This window comes from Mandrillus leucophaeus, unplaced genomic scaffold (assembly GCF_000951045.1).
Source record: "Mandrillus leucophaeus isolate KB7577 unplaced genomic scaffold, Mleu.le_1.0 Scaffold1558, whole genome shotgun sequence".
Classification (NCBI taxonomy): domain Eukaryota; kingdom Metazoa; phylum Chordata; class Mammalia; order Primates; family Cercopithecidae; genus Mandrillus; species Mandrillus leucophaeus.
Window position 1 is genome coordinate 323,518 of NW_012101541.1, and position 20,242 is coordinate 343,759.

The 20,242-nt window shown below is 43.8% G+C and overlaps 1 protein-coding gene across 1 annotated transcript in view; it reads left to right on the plus strand.

Moving 5' to 3' along the window:
• LOC105536157 (protein kinase C epsilon type-like) overlaps positions 1–20,242 on the plus strand; it is a 205,155-nt gene continuing 184,913 nt past the window's right edge. Inside the window, exons 1-2 of the mRNA XM_011975430.1 lie at positions 1–289; positions 490–1,035. Of these exons, the coding sequence (XP_011830820.1) occupies positions 688–1,035 (348 nt within the window). The 5' untranslated portion in view covers positions 1–289; positions 490–687. The remainder of the gene's footprint in view (positions 290–489; positions 1,036–20,242) is intronic.

A 20,242-nucleotide genomic window follows, 5' to 3' on the forward strand; every position in this document is an offset into this window, starting at 1 on the left:
TCCGGCGCGGCGCTGCTTCGCCCAGGAGGCGGCGGCCCCGGCTGGTCGTGGGGCTTGTGGATTTTTAAAAATTTGGCTACGAGGAGGACCATTTCCTCTCGACATGCATCCCTCCGGATAAACTGAACATCCCTCCGTCCACCCCCCGCCCCGCGCGGCCAGAGGCAGGCGCTGAGTGTGCGAAGAGGATCCGGGTTGAAATCTGCGCCCCCGGTTCTCGTCCCCGCCCCGTCCCACCGCCCCATCCCCCTCCCGGAGTCGAAATTTCCCGGGATTATGTTTCGGAAAGGTAGGTAAGCGCCGGGCGCGGCGCCCGCTTTCCCGCAGCCCAGAGTCGGAGAGCCAGCGAGGCGGCAAGGCAGCCCCTGCGGCTTGCAGCGGAGCCGACAGCTCGTCTTCTCTTCTGGAGGTGCAGCTGGTGGTCGCGGGGAGAGACTTGCTCCAAACACTGACATCCCCCAGCTCTCCCCCCTCCCTGTTTTCCGTTAGGAACCAGGCGAGGAAATACATGCACTGGCTGAGACTCGCCCGCGCCAGGGCGCAACGCCACAAGGTGTAGGGAGTGTGTGGGGTGGGGCGAAAGGGGACCCAAGAGTCCCCTGTGGCTCGGAGTGCCGGGCCGTCGGTTCTTCATTCCTGCCCTCGGGGCAGACGGAGTGACCCCGGCCCCCACTCCCCGCCCCGACCATGGTAGTGTTCAATGGCCTTCTTAAGATCAAAATCTGCGAGGCCGTGAGCTTGAAGCCCACAGCCTGGTCGCTGCGCCATGCGGTGGGACCCCGGCCGCAGACTTTCCTTCTCGACCCCTACATTGCTCTCAATGTGGACGACTCGCGCATTGGCCAAACGGCCACCAAGCAGAAGACCAACAGCCCGGCCTGGCACGACGAGTTCGTCACCGATGTGTGCAACGGGCGCAAGATCGAGCTGGCTGTCTTTCACGATGCCCCCATAGGCTACGACGACTTCGTGGCCAACTGCACCATCCAGTTTGAGGAGCTGCTGCAGAACGGGAGCCGCCACTTCGAGGACTGGGTGAGTCCGGCGCCTCCACGTCGGTCCGGGAACCCGGTTGTGGGGTCCCGGGGAAAGACTCGCTGGCCTTGATCGTAGGGGTCCGGGACTTATTGACGACTGGGGTGTGTGTGTGTGTGTGTGTCTGTAAATCTCAGTTTCCTTGAGGAGGTACACTTCACTTCGTAGTTGGGGAGAAACAGGCACTGGCGAGGAAGATGAGACTTGGAAAGAGGATGTGGCCCTCTGCCCCCTCCGTGCCCTCCAGATGGTGGGTGCTGCGGGAGGTTTGCAAACTGGGAGAGCCTGGGCCGCCGGTGCTGAAGGTTGGCCGAGGACCCGGCTTTCTTCCGCAGGCGCGTGGTGGGCTGGCTGTGTGTGATTGTGTGTGGGTGGGTCCCTCCGTCCTTGGAAAGGCACGTGGAGCCTTTGACTGAAGGCTTCTTGCACGTCCTGGCTTTGTCCTGCTTAGCCGAGCGAGGAGTTGCTTTATTTTTCCCTCCGAGAGGGAGCTGGCTTGTTTCTGTTCTCCTGCATGGTGGTTAGCTCATCTTCTGACATACGAGTAGAAAAAATGTGTTCTCCTCCAGGATGTCTCCTCTACGGTCCCAGAAACATCAGTCGGGCTTGTTTTGTCCAATTCATTGCCCATCCATGCAGAATGAATGTTGCATTTTAAGAAGGGTTCTGCCTGTGGGTAATTGGAAGTCAGCGCTTTGAATCTTATTTAAAGTTATATTGTTTCTCTGTTTTGATTGTTAAGATACTGTGCAATAAAAGACGATTTCTAAGCCTGAGATTGAGTTGTTAATTGATTTCATTGTGAAACTATTAAGGATTTGGAAATAGGTCTTGTCTCAATCTACTATAAACCAAATGCATCCAACCTTGGCACTTGGACAAGCGAAGAGAAGGAAACCTTCGTTTTGCTTTTTGTATTTGTTTTTGGGTTTTGTTTGTTTTCTTTTGCTCTTCTTGGAAGGAAGGTATTAATTTAGGACATGGATTTTTGTGTTTTCAGGTTTGTTACATGTTTCCACCAAGAGCAAGTGCAAGTGTTCCTCTGGAGGTATATGCTTTCGGGGTTCTTTGGTCTACAGAAAAAGTGAGAGAGCTATCTAAGCCTCAAAAGTGGTGTAGAGCAATTGCTTTCTGTTGAAAACCAGATAACTTCATGAATGTCCTAGAAGTCAGAGGTTGCACATGAATCACCTTGGCATATCACCTTACATATTTTTTTCAAGGACACGGAGTTTTAGGGAAAAATAGGAGAGAGCCTGTTGTTTTTATGCTCATGGCTGTGATGTAGTCTGCCTGAAACCATGGTTACGGTTTCACAGGAAAGCTCCAACAAGCCACATGCGTAGAACTCTAGATTTGTGGTTTGCACTTTGGAAAGCAGGCAAACCTTTATGGAATCCTGAGAACTCCATGCCATTCTATTCTACTTCACAGATGTCCCTCATCTCTGCTTCCCTCAGCCCCCACAACAGAGCTCCCACTCATTCCCCATTTCCTTTCCATGCATGGCCTTTGGGCTCTTTCCTCATGGAGGCAGTGCATATGAGAGGGGGAGTGGAAGGGCTAACTCATTTCAGAGGCAAACCTTGACACTGAAAACCTGTGATTTTGGAGTTGTTGTTTTTGGACAGGAAGGGGACGGAAAAAACTTGACGCTAGTAGCTAGGAGATGGGGGCCTTTTGCAGTGTATGCAGTTGAGGGGCTTTGACAGTGGAGCAGAGAGCAGAGACAAGGAGCAGCAGGTCTGCATTTATCCATAGAACAGATGTCGGTTGGAGGGAGAGTGTCTTTGTATCTCTGGTGATGTTTTGCTGGGGCACACCACAAACTCTGGGAGCTTCAGGACACTGTCCCCACCTTCATCACTCCTAGTGAAGCATGTAGTGGGAACTTGTTTGGTGATCATCCTCTAAGGTTCTCAAATTCATGTTGGATTTTGGCCCTAGACCAGATCATTTAGTGCACAGGCAAATTTTACAGATGAGGACATTGAGTTCCAGAAAAGTTAATTGGGGACCGAGGGTCACGTGACAAGCAAAGGTGGGTTGGAAGTAGGGCTCTCACCTCCTGTTGCCCGTGGCTTGTCTGATGGGGAGCCAAGCCTGTCCATCTGGCCTGCCAGCCTGTTCTCCCTGCAGATCCATGAGCTGTGTCCCCGACATTTTTATTGTGCTTGATAACTTCATCTCTTTTGCCTTATAGCAAGTGTGAATTAGGTATGGCAGGTGTTGGACAAACTAAAAAACTTGAGATAGAGAAGCCCAAAGTCTCAAGGGTGAATAAGTGGTGGAGCAGGTACAGAATGCCCATCTGTTTTCACCAGAGGATGCTGTGGCCACTCTGGTTCTTCCAGGCTGAAGGTGGGGACTCACTGGTAGGGGTAACTGGCCCTTGGAAATGGAGACAAGTTGCAACTGGGCTAAGTTCACCTTTCCCAGTCTTAACATTCAGGGTAAACCCACGGGTTCATAGCTTTGGGTAGAATTCCCTGGGCTCAGGTCTCTGCACTCCTTACCTGGCAGGAATGAAGAGACACAGCCTTCTCAGGTGTGGCTAAGAGATCTGGCCTGAAGTAAGGGGGTGTGGACAGCATGAAGCAGCCGCTTCTCTCATTGCTGCAGAACATCGAATTCAACTGCACTTTGAATTCACTTGTATTCCTGGAGTTCCTGTTTTGTGCTCATGTCTAACCAGGGAAGCTTCGTACTGTGGGCAATCCAGAGGAAAATGAGGCCCTGGGTTACTCTCAGGGGGCTTCCATTTCACTAAGGAATTGACACCAAGTATCCACATATACATCAAGCTTGTCTAACCCATGGCCTGTGGGCCGCATGTGGCCCAGGATGGCTTTGAATGCAGCCCAACACAAATTTGTAAACATTCTTAAAACATTATAAGTTTTTTTGCATTTTTTTTTTTAGCTTATCAGCTATCATTAGTGTTAGTATATTTTATGTGTGGCCCAAGACAATTCTTCCAGTGTGGCCCAGGGAGGCCAAAAGTTGGACACCCTGATATAGACACTAAACTAACAATTAGGTTCCACACAGGTGGTACCATTAGTATGTTAAGAATTTAAAAAGGGAGTGTGAGCTAGGCACTGTGGCTCACGCCTGCAGTCCCCATTACTCGGGAGACTGAGCTGGGAGGACTGTTTGAGCCCAGGAGTTCAAGATCAGCCTGGGCAATATAGTAAGACTCTATAGCTAAAAAAAAAACCTTAAAAATTAGCCAAGTCTGGACCTATGGTGTGGTGTGTGTCTGTAGTCACAGCTACTCAGGAGGCCGAGGTGGGAGGATTACTTGAGCCCAGGAGTTCAAGGCTGCAGTGAGCTATGATCTGACCATCAGGCTACTGCATTCCAGCCTGGGTGACAGAGTGATACCCTGTCTCAAAAAAAAAAAAAAAAGGTAGGGAGAACTGGAAGAATCCAGGAGGGCTTTTGCAAGGAGGCATGAGTTGGGTGTGAAACAGTAGGTTATATTTAAAGACGTATCTACAAGAAGGAGCAGTGTTCCTGGCATGGCCACCGCAGGAATAAAGGCAGACAATCCTGTGGTCAGGGTCGGAGAACGGATGAGCAGGGTGGAAACTGAGTGTACCTGTCAGAAAGGAGTGGGTAGGACAAGGTTTCCCAAATTTAAGACTTTTATCTGAGTACTGCCTGTGCTTTTATTTACTTAATATTTAAAAAATGGATCCTTTTATTTTCCACTTAGTCTTTTCTTAAGCCCCACTGTTCATGAAATCACAGGTTTGGAACATGTAGTTATAACTTTTCTTCATTCACATTAAAATAAACAGGGCTCTACAATGCAGAACGAAGTTCATTCCAGGTGCCTCTGAACATCATTGGTGATGTGGAGCCCACACTTTTGAAACACTGGAGTAGGAGAAAGTTTAGAAAACTGAGGTGAATTCTAGAATGCGTAAAAGCCAAGCTGAGATGATTATTCTTCAGATAATGAGAGATGTTTCAGTTGTGTTGACAAAGGGGGTTGCTTTAGAGAAAGCTCATTACAGAGAAGGAAAGATCGTGCTGATGCTTTGAAGTAAAATATATTATAACACTATTGCTATAGCTGGGTTTTCCAAGAACCAGTTAATAACACTACTCAGACTTTCATGTACATAAGAATCACTAAGGGAGGGTATATAAAAATATAGATCTATATAGATTTATATAGATCTATGTAGATAAAAATATAGATCCTCTGGCTCAACCTTGAGAGCTTTTGATGCTACACTTTAGAATAAGCTGGGAATCTATATTTTTAACCAGCTCTCCCAGAGATTCTGACTAGACTGGGCTTGCTTTGAGAAACACTGGACTAGAATAAAAATTGCAGGCCACAGAGGACTCCAGATAATTAATGGATCAAGCATTTGTACATAGATATGTCCTGAAATGTGACTGTATAACTTTATAATTTTTAAAGAAAGATTTAGAAGAATAATTATGTGAACTAGAAGTGTTGGGATTCATGTTAGAAGCAGAGGCGGAATGAATGCTGGATGGATTGGCATTGCATTTAGCACAGGGGTGGGAGGCAGGCGGAGCAAGGATTAGAGCTTGAAGGGCTGCGTGCAGGTGACAGCTGGCTGGCTCATTCACATTTTGGATTTTTCTCTATCATTGCTTCAGTAGTCTACATACTGAGCTCAGTTTCCTCTTTTTTCTATTGCCCTGCCTCTGAAGACGTCTTTGGTGAGTGTCACTCCCTTGCTGTATTCTGTAGAAGAGGCAGGCACTCAGAATCCAGAGGTATAGAAAGCCATCGTTTGAGAGGCAGTTCCCCGGGGCGGGGAAGTCTGGAGTCACACTGCTTGGACTTGAATCCCACCTCTACCATCTACCACTTACTTTCATGACCTTTAGCGAGTGACTTAACCTTCCGTATTTCCATTCTTTCCCCTGTACAAAGCGGGTGATAATGAATATGTATCCCTCTAATGAAATGGGGTGATTGTGGGGATTAAAATGAGTTAATACATGTACAATGCCTAGACCAATGCCTGGTCCCTAGTAACTGTTCAATGTATATCTACTACAATTATTATTATTATTATTATTATTTTTTTTTTTGAGGCGGAGTCTCACTCTGTTGCCCAGGCTGGAGTGCAGTGGTGCGATCTCAGCTCACTGCAAGCTCCGCCTCCTGGGTTCACGCCATTCTCCTGCCTCAGCCTCCCGAGTAGCTGGGACTACAGGCGCCCACCACCACGCCCGGCTAATTTTTTCATATTTTTAGTGGAGACGGGGTTTCACTGTGTTAGCCAGGATGGTCTCGATATCCTGACCTCGTGATCTGCCCGCCTCGGCCTCGCAAAGTGCAGGGATTACAGGCGTGAGCCACCGCGCCTGGCCTACAATTATTATTATAGCCCCCAAAATGAGCATGGGACTGGCCTACAGAGAGTTTTTGACTGAATTGATTATTATATAGGCCACAAGAAAGCCGGGTTTTCATATTCCTCAAAGTAGCTCTCTTCAGTCTGGCCATCTCATTTGGCAAAGAACGGGACACTAGAAGTGTCATTTCTGGTTTGTATTTCCCAAGTAGCCCATCGGCAAAGCTTTTCAAAATGATGGCACCCCTGCTGACTCTGGGAGATAGGCTCATACCCTGTTTGGACTCTGGGAGATAGGCCTGTTCACCATTTGGAGAGGTTAGGCTCTGAGGCCGTTCTCCCTTGGCCCACCAGAATCACTTGGGGGAGATTCATGCAACACAGATGCCAGGGCACAGCCTCTAGCAGAGCTGATTCTGATGCCCCGAATGGAGCCGGAGTAAAGCAGGCCCCCTGCTGAATCTCCTACAATGGCGGCCTGACTGCACTTTGATATATATTACTCTAGAGCCATCTCTATCTTCAGGACATTTGTAGGAAAAATTTTTAAAAGGATTTCTGAAACCTCCATTGTCATTTAAACACAGCGGGGTGGGAAGGGACTACTAAGGGGGTAAGGAAGTAGGGAAGGGTTGGCAATTGTCCATACCTCCTTCATGTGCCCCTATACCCTGAATTATTCCCCCAGCAGCTGAGGGTCCCTGGAACACTCCCTTTCCCCTACTCCTATAATACCATGTAATGCAATATTGCTCTTGTTGGTACCTAGCTGGTTGTTTAACAACTACCTAAAGGATTCGTTCTTGGCCCAGTGCTATCACAGATAACCTCTTGGCATTGGGAGTTAGCCTCCAACTTCATGGATAGTCAAGGGTTGTTTGTCCTGTTTCCTCTTCTTAGTGTCTTTGACTAGCAGTGGATTTAGTGAATATTTGATACCCCGAATTCCCTGGCTTCTCAATGGACCCCTCTCCCTGGAATCAGTGAGTTCTAACTGGAAGGCGTCTCCACCACTCGCTAGTTGTGTGATTTGGGCATGTGACTTAAGCTTTTTAAGCCCGTTTCTTCATCTGTAAAATGGAAATGTCATAGGTCTTGACTTTCAGGATTGCTGTGAGAATTAAATAAGGAACTATAAAGTTTGTAGCAAGTGGTCTGGCTATAATACATTTCAGCAATTGTATTAATATTTGAAGAGTCATCTGTGTGTGTTCATAGTTTTAGAATCTTAAATCAGAACATATGGTCCAGTGAAAGATATTTTTCTCCTTGATTTGTGAATGTATTTATATGAAAAGTCTTACATAGTCTAAAAATAAATTTGATTTAGTTATACTTAACAAATTGCCCTTTTGAAAATAATAGAATTACTTGAAATGAGATTTTTTTGGAAAGTCTAGAACCTGCGGTCATTGTAGACAAAGGTTAATTATTTATTGAAGCATATGGGTAATTGGAAATGAGGATATTTGGGAGCTGGTGTTTTGGTTTTATTGTGCCAATGTCATCTAGTTTCATGGATTTAAATACATTTTCAGTGCTGTTGACACTAAATTCCTAATTCCAGCTCATAACTGACCCTGAACTCTAGAATTTATATATGGGATTGCCTTCATGTCATCACCTTTCATTGTGTAAAGGGCATCTCAAACTCCATATGCCTAATATTGTATACCTACTTTCCCCTCTCCCCAGTCTAAGCCCTTCTTCCTCAGCTTAAGAAATAACAACTCCATCCTTCCAATTGCCCAGCCAAAAACCTTAAGGGGCCATCTTTGATGCCTCTAATTCTCAGGTGCCCTATATCTTATCTATCAGCAACATCTGCTGTTTCTGCCTTCAAAATATATCCCAAATCACATCTTTTCTGTACCTTTGCTGACCTCACTTGGGCCTAAGTCACTATTATCTCACACCTGGATTATTGCAACAGCCTATGAATTGGTTCCACCTGTCCTGGCTTCTCAGCTCCTGTCTCTGCTCACAGATCCCTCAGGTAAGATTATCCCTTGCCATAACTTACAAGACCAACAAAGTCAGGCCTTCTGCTGTGACCTCTCTGACCCCATCACCTGCTACTCTTCTCGTTGCTCATTCCTTTCTAGCTATCCTGACCCACTTGACATCCCTTAAATGCACTTACCGTAATCCCGCCTCAGTCTTTATGCTTGCCATCCCATCTTTCTAGAATGCCCCTTTCCCAGATATCCACATGGCTCAAGTCTTCGCTCAGATGTTATGTTCTCAGTAAGACCTTTTCTGGCAATCCTAGCTAAAAGTTCACCCTCTTATTTTATACTTCATATGCTCCTTTGCTGCTTTTTTTTTTTTTTTTTTTTTTTTTTTTGCTCTTTAGGTCTTATCTCTATCTTATACACTATTTAGTTTTCTTATTTATCTTTGTTGTTTATCTCTAATACCAGAACACCAGACGCTCTATAAATGTAGAGCTTTTTGTTCACCACTTTGTCTTGGCGCCTGAAACAGTGCCTGGCACTTTGTTGAATGAATGAATTGTTGAATGAATGAATGAATTTCTTGGCACATTGTTGAATGAATGAATGAATATACACAAAACAAGTGTGTATTATGGTCTAGCACTGTTGGTAGATATGGGGTTTGGTAACACAAAAGTTGTATATGCATAATTCCTGCCTCTGAGGAGCATGGCATCTCAATAGAAACCAGTTGAATGAATTTCTTAAACAATCCTCCTGTACAGTTGAAAGAAGTGAGGAGGAGGAGGAGGAAGGAGAAAAGAATATTTTATTTTATAAAAATCTGTGAGATCCCTGAAGATGTTCTTATGAGAGAATGCTACATTATTTTCATGTAGTGATTTGCGTCAAGCTGAAGAATCTCTGTCAAGTCTGAAGTTCCTAAAAGTAGGAATTTTCTACCCTCTGGGTGCCCACGGCCCATTCCAGGTGCCATGGTGAGGGAAGAAGAATAAGGCCCACTTGTCCTCCATTTGCAGAGTTTAAATGAAATTTAAATTCTCATCAGGGCTTTAGATACAAAACCCTTTGTAGTTGGCAGCAACAAGAAATGAAATTTCAAATTCTGGCGCCTGAACTCATACAGCTGTTGAAGCATGTTCAGACAAAGCTTCCAGGGGTTTCACTTAGGCTAAAAGAACTCCAGAGCAGGTCTGCAGTACTTTACATCAATACAAGCTACACTTGGCAAAACATTATATTTCTCTCCAAGTTCCTCCAGGTATATATGGGCTTGTTAAGTAATTACAATCTATTATAATGCTAATCAGCAGGATTGCACCTGTTTGAAATTTAGTTTTCTGGCAGAAACCATGTGAAGTGGCCAGAAGTCTGTACTGTGCTGGGAGAACCGGGAGGACGGGAACATACAGTTCATTGTAACTTACTGACATCTAAACAAAATTGAAACTCCAGAGGAAATATAACTGAAATCTGTAATACTGTGCTGGGGAAGAAGAGGAAAAACAGAAGCCTATCATGAAACCCAGATGCTGAAATGAGGATCTCCTCTCTCCCCACCATCCCCTCTATCTCACCTTGAAGTCTTAAAGAGGTAGTTTTAAGCTAGTGAAAAGTCACCTGTATTTGCCGGCAAGGAGTAGACTCACTGAGCTCCTGACCCCAAGAGGTAGATAAGACTAAAAATGTAATCAAGCTTAAGAAGAGTTTTTTTAAAATTAGAGATGGAGTCTTGCTCTGTTGCCCAGGCTGGAGTGCAGTGGCGCGATCTCAGATCACTGCAACCTCCACCTCTTGGGTTCAAGCGATTCTCCTGCCTCAGCCTCCCAAGTAGCTGGGATTACAAGCATGAGCCACCATACCTGACTAATTTCTGTATTTTTAGTGGAAACGGGGTTTCACCATGTTGACCAGGGTGGTCTTAAACTCCTGACCCTAAGTGATCTACCCGCCTTAGCCTCCCAAAGTGCTGGGATTATAGAGAAGTGAGCCATTGCACCTGGCTTCAAGAAGAGTTTCAAAATTTTTATTTATTTATTTATTTATTTATTTATTTATTTATTTGAGAAGGAGTCTCGCTCTTTCGCCCAGGCTGGAGTGCAGTGGCACGATCTCAACTCACTGCAAGCTCCTGCTTCCCAGGTTCACGCCATTCTCCTGCCTCAGCCTCCCGTGTAGCTGGGACTACAGGCGCCGGCCACTATGCCCAGCTAATTTTTTCGTATTTTTAGTAGAGACGGGGTTTCACCATGTTAGCCAGAATGATCTCAATCTCCTGACCTCGTGATCCGCTCGCCCCTGCCTCCCAAAGTGCTGGGATTACAGGTGTGAGCCACCGTGCCCGGCCAAGAAGAGTTTTAAAAAATCATGATGAGTGAATCTAGAATTAATTATTGAGGAGAAAAATAGTCTTTGATTTTGCTTATGTCCTTCTTGAATAGATTTGTTTTTTCAGACTATGGCATCTTTTGTTGCCAGTCTTCTTTCCCCAGGCAGATATAAGCATCTCGTGAGCAGGAAGTGTCCCCTTCTACCCCCCTTTAGCTCTGTGGGGTCTGTCTTGTAGAAGCTCAAATAGGCAGTATTCTTTCATCAGACTGACTGAGTTTGTGCTCTTAGAAGTTCATTTGGTACAGTGCTGAAACAGAAAGAATTCACAAAAGATTCAAAGCAGTGGACAGAGTAGTGTATTCATTCATTGTTCTGGCCATCCTTTCATTCATTGAGCAAATATTTATTGAATATGCCAGGCACTATGCCCACTATGTCAAGAGCTGGTCATGGCTCTCAGAGAGCATATACTCTACTGGGAGATGTGATATTAATCAAAGAATAACATAAACATATGACTTGTAAAATTACAACTGAGAAGGACAGCTTACCACAATCCTTTCAGCACCTGGGGAAACCTAGACCTCACCTCTTCAGTACTGGACTGGCTAATAGTTTTTTCTCACTCTAGGAAATGTATTGAACGGGGGAGTCATGTGACTCCTATTAATCCCCTAGCTATGAAATCAGGAGTTAGGATAGTCTAGATGCTCTGTAAAGGAACCTGCTAACTAATGATCCTGACTCAGCTCTCTAGACCCTACATTCTGGGCCTTAGCTGCGGTTAACCTTCGCACTTGATAATATTTTGTCTTTATTTTTTTCCATGAAGTTTAGCCTTGTCTCCCCTAAAAAAGGGTCAGCTCCTGCTTTTTTTCCCTTCTTGCCTTTCTTCTTTTTGTGATCAGAATCACAAAGCTATTTTTGATAGCTTGCTTCTTTACCTACTTTTGTTCAAGGCCCACAAAAAATAAATTTAATCCTTAAATGGAGCCCTCTCTCTGTATCATTAAGCCACTCAGAGTACTCTGAAAACAAACAAGCAAGCAAGCAAGCAGAATTCCTAGAATGTGAGGTGTCTGAACCTATCTCCCTGCCTTCTGTACTGATGATTATCTCAACCAGTTTAGGTAGCTGAGAGAATCATCAATCAGCCATTAAAGATGGAGCATATAATTCACCAGTGTTTACCAGACTGACTTTCAAGGAGTGGGAGCCTTATGATATTTTCAGGTCTCTGTGATCAAAGAGGCTGGGAAATGTTACAGAGTCAGATGCACATTAGTGTATTAAAGACTCAAGATGGTCTATTGCAAAGCGAGTTGTACACCTCTGTTTAACCAGATATGTCCCCAAAATATTTCATCATAGAATGCTGTTATTTGGGAAACATTAAGAACTCATGTTTTGTGGACATATTTTGAAAAACATTATAATTAAAAAAAAGAAGAAATGGATGTTCTCAAGTGGGCCATTTGGAAAATCAAGATTAACACCCTTTTATAAAACAGTGAATTTGAAGAACTGTGGAAATTCAAGGGAGAGGGGAGTTAATGTGGATTCTGCTAGTTGGCAGAGGCTTCTTGGTAATATTTTGAGCCAAGACTTGAAGAAAATGGGATCTAAATAGACAGGGAAGGGAGACCCTTTAAATTGGAAGAAGAACATAGAAAATGTTGGACAGCTCACGCCTGTAATCTCAGCACTTTGGGAGGCCGAGGTGGGCGGATCACGAGGTCAGGAGATCAAGATCATTCTGGCTAACACAGTGAAACCACGTCTCTACTAAAAATACAAAAAATTAGCTAGGTGTGGTGGTGGGCACCTGTAGTCCCAGCTACTCGGGAGGCTGAGGCAGGAGAATGGTGTGAACCCAGGAGGCAGAGGTTGCAGTGAGCTGAGATCGTGCCACTGCACTCCAGCCTGGGTGACAGAGCGAGACTCCATCTCAAAAAAAAAAAAAAAAAAAAAAAAAGAAAATGTTGGACAGGCAGTTTTTAGCATTTTGGATTATCAGGGTAGTCAGGAGACCAGTTAAGATTAAAGTAGGAATGCAATCCAAAAAAATTGCTTGATTAAAAAAACAAAAACAAAAACAAACTATCCAAAGAAAGGAAACAGTAGCTAGAATGGATGTTCATTCATTAATCTATCCATTCATCTAGCCAGCCAGTCATTCAGCAAATATATATTGAGTACCTTCTATGTTCTAGGAACTTTGCTTGGAGCAAAGTGTTGAACAAAATCACTCATGATATATTGAAGTCTTAATTATCCAGGAAATCTATGCTGACAATCTCACATGCTGCATTTCCAATTAATTTTCTTTTGTTTGTTTATTGATAGGTCTGATAGGGATGGAGAGTAACTTTGTAGCATCCTTCACGTCATTGGATGGTGGTTTGTCCAAGTTCACGGATCTAAAACTAGTAGAATGGGCTTTGGAGTTAGTCCTGGGTTTGAATTCTAGTTTTGTCAGTTTTGGCTGAATATCATACAAATCATTTGACCTATCTGTACCAGTCTCCTCATCCATAAAATGGGAATAATAGCTACCTTATAGCAAGTTTACCATCAATGGTAACTACTTATTATTGGTAATTATCTGTAATTAATGTTTATTATTAGATGCAGGTAAAATTGTGCTTCTGTTTGGGGATTTTATCGGTAATAACCAACTGAAGGGTTGCCAGTAAAACGTTTTCCAGTCCTTATTCCCTCCCTCTTGGAAATGAATGAGCAACAGGAGTTGGGTTTGCTGAATTCCAAGTGTGCAGAACTAGAATTCCACACTTGGTCCTTTTTAAGCAGCTCCTAGGATGGGGAGGTGAAGGGGACATGGATTACCTTCCCTTGGACTGGCATCTGTTTTAGTGAATGGGCCTGTCTGTCTGATTGCTCCCTCTTGTGTATTTGAAAAGCTGAGACATTGTTGCATTTTAACCTGAACATCCTTTGCATTAGCTTGTGGGCCTAGTGTGGTAACTGAGGCTTGAGGCTTTTTTTTTTTACATCCCATTTTCTGTGGTCCAGGTGTATATCCCATTTCTCTGGGCCAAAGCATCTGACTTCATTGTCCTACCATGTGAGTCTTATATATGCCCAACCTCTAATGCAATGCACATTGATTGTTCAGTTGTCCTGGGTCAAATTTGGGCAGTGCACAAGGGTGCTGCCTTTCGAGAGCAAGGCTTTGCTTTTGACCAGGATGTTGGAATTGCTAAGCAGTAACAAAAGTTGAAACATAGCCAGCCTTCTGAAAAGATTACTGTACTCTCAGTAAGGAATTATGCATTTACTTGTAATTGTTTGTTAAGAGCCTTGATCTTTAAGCTCAGATTTCATTTTATATAATTTGCATTTAAGTAACAAAAATATATGTAGCACGTCGTTCACCTACCCTTCATTGAGGATCAGTTCTCAGAAATTGCTTTTTCTTCTTCTTTTCAATCATAGAAACCCTTCTCTTCCTTTAAAACGGTCAGAATTCACCCAGGAGCAAGAGATCTTGTTCTTCTGCTTTATAGCTTTGTGATTTTGAGAAAATTCACTTAACCTCCTCAAACTTCTGTTTTCTAATTTAAGAAAAGGGTTAATGACAGTCATCTTTTGCAGCTTGTCGAGTTGCTGTGAGGATTAAATAAGATAGATGTAGGTGAAGTGTTTGGGCATTTAAGCATCAACTCTCTGCCCCAGTTAATGAGCAACTGTGAGCTTCTACAGAGTCACCATGTCTTGAAGTAGAAAACAAAGTTTCTCTTTGGTACCCATGCTCCTTTGTCTTCTTTGCTTCTTCATGACACCATCCTAATTCTCTTGCAGGTACACTGAGCCCAGAGTTGCCAGAGGAAATACAGGATGCTCAGTTAAATTTGAATTGCAGGTAAACAATGAATACTTTTTTTTTCCTATAGATATGTCCTAGGTATTGCATGGGACATTCTTATACTACAAAAGTATTTGTTATTTATCTGCAATTCAAATTTAGCTTGGCCTTCGATTTTTATTTGCTAAAGCTGGCAACCTAGGCTTCTGCTTCCCACTACCCCAATAATGAAACATGCCCAGGAATGGATCTGCTTGTCTTCTTGTCCCTGTGAGGGCAGAGGAGGGAAATGTAGCCTCTTGTTAAAATAACTCCAGCCTTAGTGTAAGTAGGTAACGTATTTTTGATGAGGGACCCCTTTCTAGGGCTTCTAGGGTCATGGAGAAGGCCTCCTACCTTAACGTTTGAAGTTCATTCCTAGCCATTAGCCTGCTACAGGACTGCTTCCCTCTCCTCCTCTGATGGTGAATATCAGGGCTCTGTTCATAGAAGGTACACCATTCCTGGCCATGACTACCTAGCTGGCTTTAAAAAATATTTCCTTCATTTTAGAAAAGAATATCCCATTTAAGCTCCAGGCGCCTGAGTACTAATTCATGGAGACAGCTATAGGAGGGGTTTTTGTATCTTTATTAGTCTGGTTCCTTGGAATCCAAGAGATTTGTGTATGAGTTGTGTGGGGATCATGGCACTAAATACCCTTCCGGGTGCTCAGAACCCACCATTGTCTCCTGCCAGCCCCAGTTGCCTACATAGTGAAGTCTGCTCATCCCTCCAGACATCCAGGGCCCTGTGTGGTTTGCACCTCCCCCGCTTCCATTTTCTGCCAGGTGGATCTCTTATCCTCTGGGGCAGGAACCTTCTGCTTGAGGGCTTGTTTCTGACTTTCATACCCAAACTCTTTCTATCCCTTCTTTGTGCTCTGCTCTCCCATATCCCCATCCCTGGAATACTCTAACCAGCCATCCACATCTCCTTCTCTTTGGGCGATCATTCCCAGAATTCTCTAGGCTACAGCTCTTTTGGCTCTGGGAATTGCAGTAACATTTACTGTTTGTGCCCTCCATTTAAAATTATTGATGCCTAGTGTTGACGCTTTCTGTCTGTTTTTTTAGCAGAGACAGAAGAGGTCTGTTCCTGAGGGTAAAACTCCTGCCTTTTTGTGCTAATGCTTGGCATATTGCCCCACACATAACAGATGCTTGATTGGTTAAATTTAAAAACAAATTTATTTAAGTGGGGTCTTCCTCTGTCACTCAGGCTAGAATGCAGTGGTGTGATCATAGCTCACTGCAACCTCGAACTCATGGGGCCAAGGGATCCTCTTGCCTCAGCCTCCCAAGTAGCTGGGATTATAGGCGCATACTACCATGCCTGGCTAATTTTTAAAAGTTTTTTTATAGAGGCTGGGTGCAGTGGCTCACGCCTGTAATCCCAGCACTTTGGGAGGCCGTGGTGGGTGAATCACCTGAGGTCAGGAGTTCAAGACCAGCCTGGCCAACATGGTGAAACCCCGTCTCTACTAAAAATACAAAAATTAGCCGGACCTGGTGGCACATACCTGTAATTCCAGCTACTTAGGAGGCTGAGGCATGAGAATAGCTTGAACCTGGGAGGGGGAAGGTTGCAGTGAGCTGAGATCACACCACTGCACTCCAGCCTGGGTGACAGGTCGAGACTCTGTCTCAAAAAAAAAGTTGTTTTTTTAATTGAGATGGAGTCTCACTGTGTTGCCCAGGCTGGTCTCAAACTCCTGGCATCAAGTGATCCTCTCACTTCGGCCTCCCAAAGTGCTGGGATTATAGGTGTGAGCCACCATGCCCAGCCTGGTTAAGTAAAATTTTAACATGAAATTATAATATTGACCTAAATAATAAATATCCTTTGGGTATTTGCACTAGGGTATTCTTTCTTCCATGACTGAGGGGAGTGTAGTACTGTAAAAAAAAAAAAAAAAATTACATGCACGCACACACCTGTATGAACTTTAAAAAAGGAAAAGGCCAACACACGAGGAGGATTTTTATCTTTTACTTCAGCATTATTGTTAAAAATTAGTTAACTTTATTTTTTAGAGCAGTTTTAGGTTTATGGAAAAATAGGGGCAGAAAGTACTGAATTCCCATATACCCCCTCACCTCCACAGCTAGTTTTCCTTGTTATTATGTATGTCTTAACTTCAAAAAAAAAAGTGAAAAAGGAGGCAGCACAACCACCAGATATGGAATCAGGTGGCACCGTGGTTAAGTGGAAGGGCTTTATATGACAGGGAGATGGATTCTAATCCTGGTCCCACCACTGAACCAGTTGTGTGACCTTTTGACAAGTTGTGTAACCTCTCTGAGGTTTCTTCATCTGTAACACAAAGTCAGTATTATCTATCTAATTGTGTTTGAAATGAATAACATAATGCATAGAAAGTGCATAGAAAAGTTCTTGTCACGGCTGGGCATGGTGGCTTATGCCTGGGATCCCAGCACTTGGAGAAGCCGAGGCAGGTGTGTCGCTTGAGGTCAGGTGTTCGAGACCAGCCTAGCCAACACGGAGAAACCCCATCTGTACTAAAAATACAAAAATTAGCTGGGCATGGTGGAGAGCGCCTGTAGTCTCAGCTACTCGGGAGGCTGAGGCAGGAGAATCGCTTGAACCCAGGAGGTGGAAGTCGCGGTGACTGAGATGGCGCCACCGCACTCCACCCTGGGCGAGAAAAGTTCTTGTCACATGATAAGCACACAAAAATGTTTGCTATTGTTATTATAATAGTATTGTAAAATATAAATTGTGGACTATGTGGTTTGGGACTGATGATATTGTCAAAGAATCCATTTGGTTTATAGTTCTTTATGTCTGAGAGTCACTTGGGGTTAGGGGTTGCTTTTCATCTCAGGAGTGTGTCCTAGACAGATGGTCTTTCTCCTTATAATGAGTTACATAGGAAATGGCTGTGGTTTGCCAAATGTGTATTTGCTGCCCACTGTCAAGCATTTATAGGCTAGCATATATTCATAAAGTACTACATTCACAGTTTGCTAGTTCATTTTTCGCCATCTCAGCTCCACTGCTAATGAGCTGTGTGACCTTGATGAAGCTGAAACCTCTCTGAGCTTCAGTTTCCTCAGCTGTAAAATGGGAATAGTCACATTGACTCTGCTTACCTCACTGGGTTGTGAGACTCATTTAATATGCATCTGAAAAGAAAAACAGGTCACACATATAAGTAATAGTGATGAACCACTTTGGGATGCAGGGAGGGCATGGCCCTTTCATATACAGTTTACAAATGGGGAAACTGAGGATAAAGGGTGCCTCTTGGTAGGGACTAGAATGGGACTCAGACCTTATTTCCCCAAGTCCCCGATCACACTAAGCAACATTTGGGTTTCTTAGCCAAATAGTCTGCCTCACTCTTTCACATTGTTGGGGCTGAAGATTTAAAATTAATCTGTGGGTTTTGTTTCTAGGAAACTTGTGTCTTAGAAGCCCACCCCCTCACACAAGAGAACGTGTCTCTTTCTCATTGCTTCCTTATCCCTACTTGGCTCTTTAAACATTTTTCTTTATCACTGCTTATCATATGACTGTGCACAGACAACCATAAAGCCAACTGTTTGAAGGGGAAAAAGGGAGGAAGACAGATAAGACAGTGATTCAGAAACAAGCAGGAAAATGGAGTCATGTGGTTGTCCCCTTGTGGGTGGGATTTACAGCAGTGTTTTAGACTGAGAAAGTCTCCTTTTCGCCTGGAGAATAAATTAGGTCCATCAGGAATGTGTGTTAGAACCCGGAGCGAGCACTCCTTCACAAGTCTCTCTGTGACCAGCCTCAGTGCTGGGCTGTGTTCTCCTGCCCTGCAGCGTGGCTGAAGCTCTGCTTTGTGTCTGGGACTGGACTGAGCTTGATATAGTGGGGGTTCCAATAGAGAGGTCTTGGTGCTTGTCCCCAAGGAATGAAAAAGGGACAAATGCCGATTTGAAAAGACTGATCTGATCACATCAGTTTCAGGGAGAATAGGAAGAAACTAGGCCTTGTCCTACTGTGTTGGTAGAAATATAAATTAGCAGCACCTTTTTTGGAAAACAAAAAGGTAGTAAATGTAAAAATTAAAATGTATATCGGCCGGGCGTGGTGGCTCATGCCTGTAATTCCAGAACTTAGGGAGGCCGAGGTGGGTGTATCACTTGATGTCAGGAGTTCGAGACCAGCCTGGCCAACATGGTAAAACCCCATCTCTACTAAAAATACAAAAATTAGCCAGGCCTGGAGGCAGATGCCTGTAATCCCAGCTATTTGGGAGGCTGAGGCACGAGAATCACTTGAACCCGGGAGGCAGAGGTTGCAGTGAGCTGAGATTGCACCACTGCACTCCAGCCTGGGTCACAGAGTGAGACTTGGTCTCAAAATAAAATAAAATAAAATAAAATAAAATAAAATAAAATAAAATGTATATAATCAAGACAATCAAATCTGTTATTAGTTATTAGTCATATACAGATGTGTGACATACTAATATTATTTAAGTAGCTTGTCTCTGCTAGCTGAAGGGGTGGCTGTATGGACACCCTCACCCAGTAAGTCGGCCATGTGCCTTCTCTAATGGGATTTGAATTTTAGGAAAGTAAAGCATCATCTGACTCTTTCCAAATTTAAATCTGTTAAGAACCTTTAGGGTTTAATATGCTTTTTGTGCAGGCTCCATTTTTCTTTTTGAAGGAGACAGATGTGAGAAAAAGAGAATAAAGGCATATCCTGTCTAGGCTCTTGGTTTTCAAACTCTGGGTCAGGACCCCTCAATAAAAATGATGAAATCAATTGTGTAGATCTCTACAATAATTTCAAATATGAAAATTGAACAATATACACATTATCAGAATGCTTTGCATGCAATATGAATAAATATTGCCTTATAAAACTCCTATTTCAGTTTTATTTGTGTGAGTACGTATGATCTTAATTCTTACTGTGAGTCCCAGTTTAAGAAAACATTGAGAAATACTGCCCCAGAACACAGTTTCTCATTCAATCTAATTTTAATGAATACCAGTAACATGGAGAAAAGAAAGTAAAGAGGATAGGGTTCCCTGCACTCAATAAACTTACATTTTACTAACCCAAACAATTCCATAAAAGCAAATACGTTATCATTCCCCAGGGAAAGACTGACGAAGGCTTTGTAGAGGAGGTGGCTTTTGATCTAGGCCTTGAAGGATGGATCGGATAGACTGGTTCTGAGAAACCTGCCTGACTACTCCTCAGTAAACAAGTCTCTGACGACAAATAGTGCTGCAGTGCCCTGATGAACGGAAATACCTTCTGTGGCCTAAGAGCCCCCATCTCTTGAAACCCCTGCAAGTGGTATTCAACATCAGATAGTGGTGCTTCAGGGTTCCTGGGTTGAATTGTTGGAAATTCAAGGTCAGAGAGCTTAGTTCATGCCTTGTTCTGAGGCGGGTTTCCTCAGCTCTAGCCATACTTCAGCTGGCACTGGAGAGTTTTGATCGGGAATGCAGCATCTTTGGAAGATAAGGTGTGTGTGGCCTCACCCCTCAGGAGACTGCACAATGGGAATACATTTATTCAATAATTTGTACTGTTTTCTTTTGATTCTCCCATCAGACTTGTATGGTAGTGAATATATTCAAAGCAGGAATGAAGATATTCCTCTTAATTTGACATTTCAGGACAAGATCCAGGGAAGTTAAATGATGAATTGGTGGCCACGGCAGATGAATGAACACCTG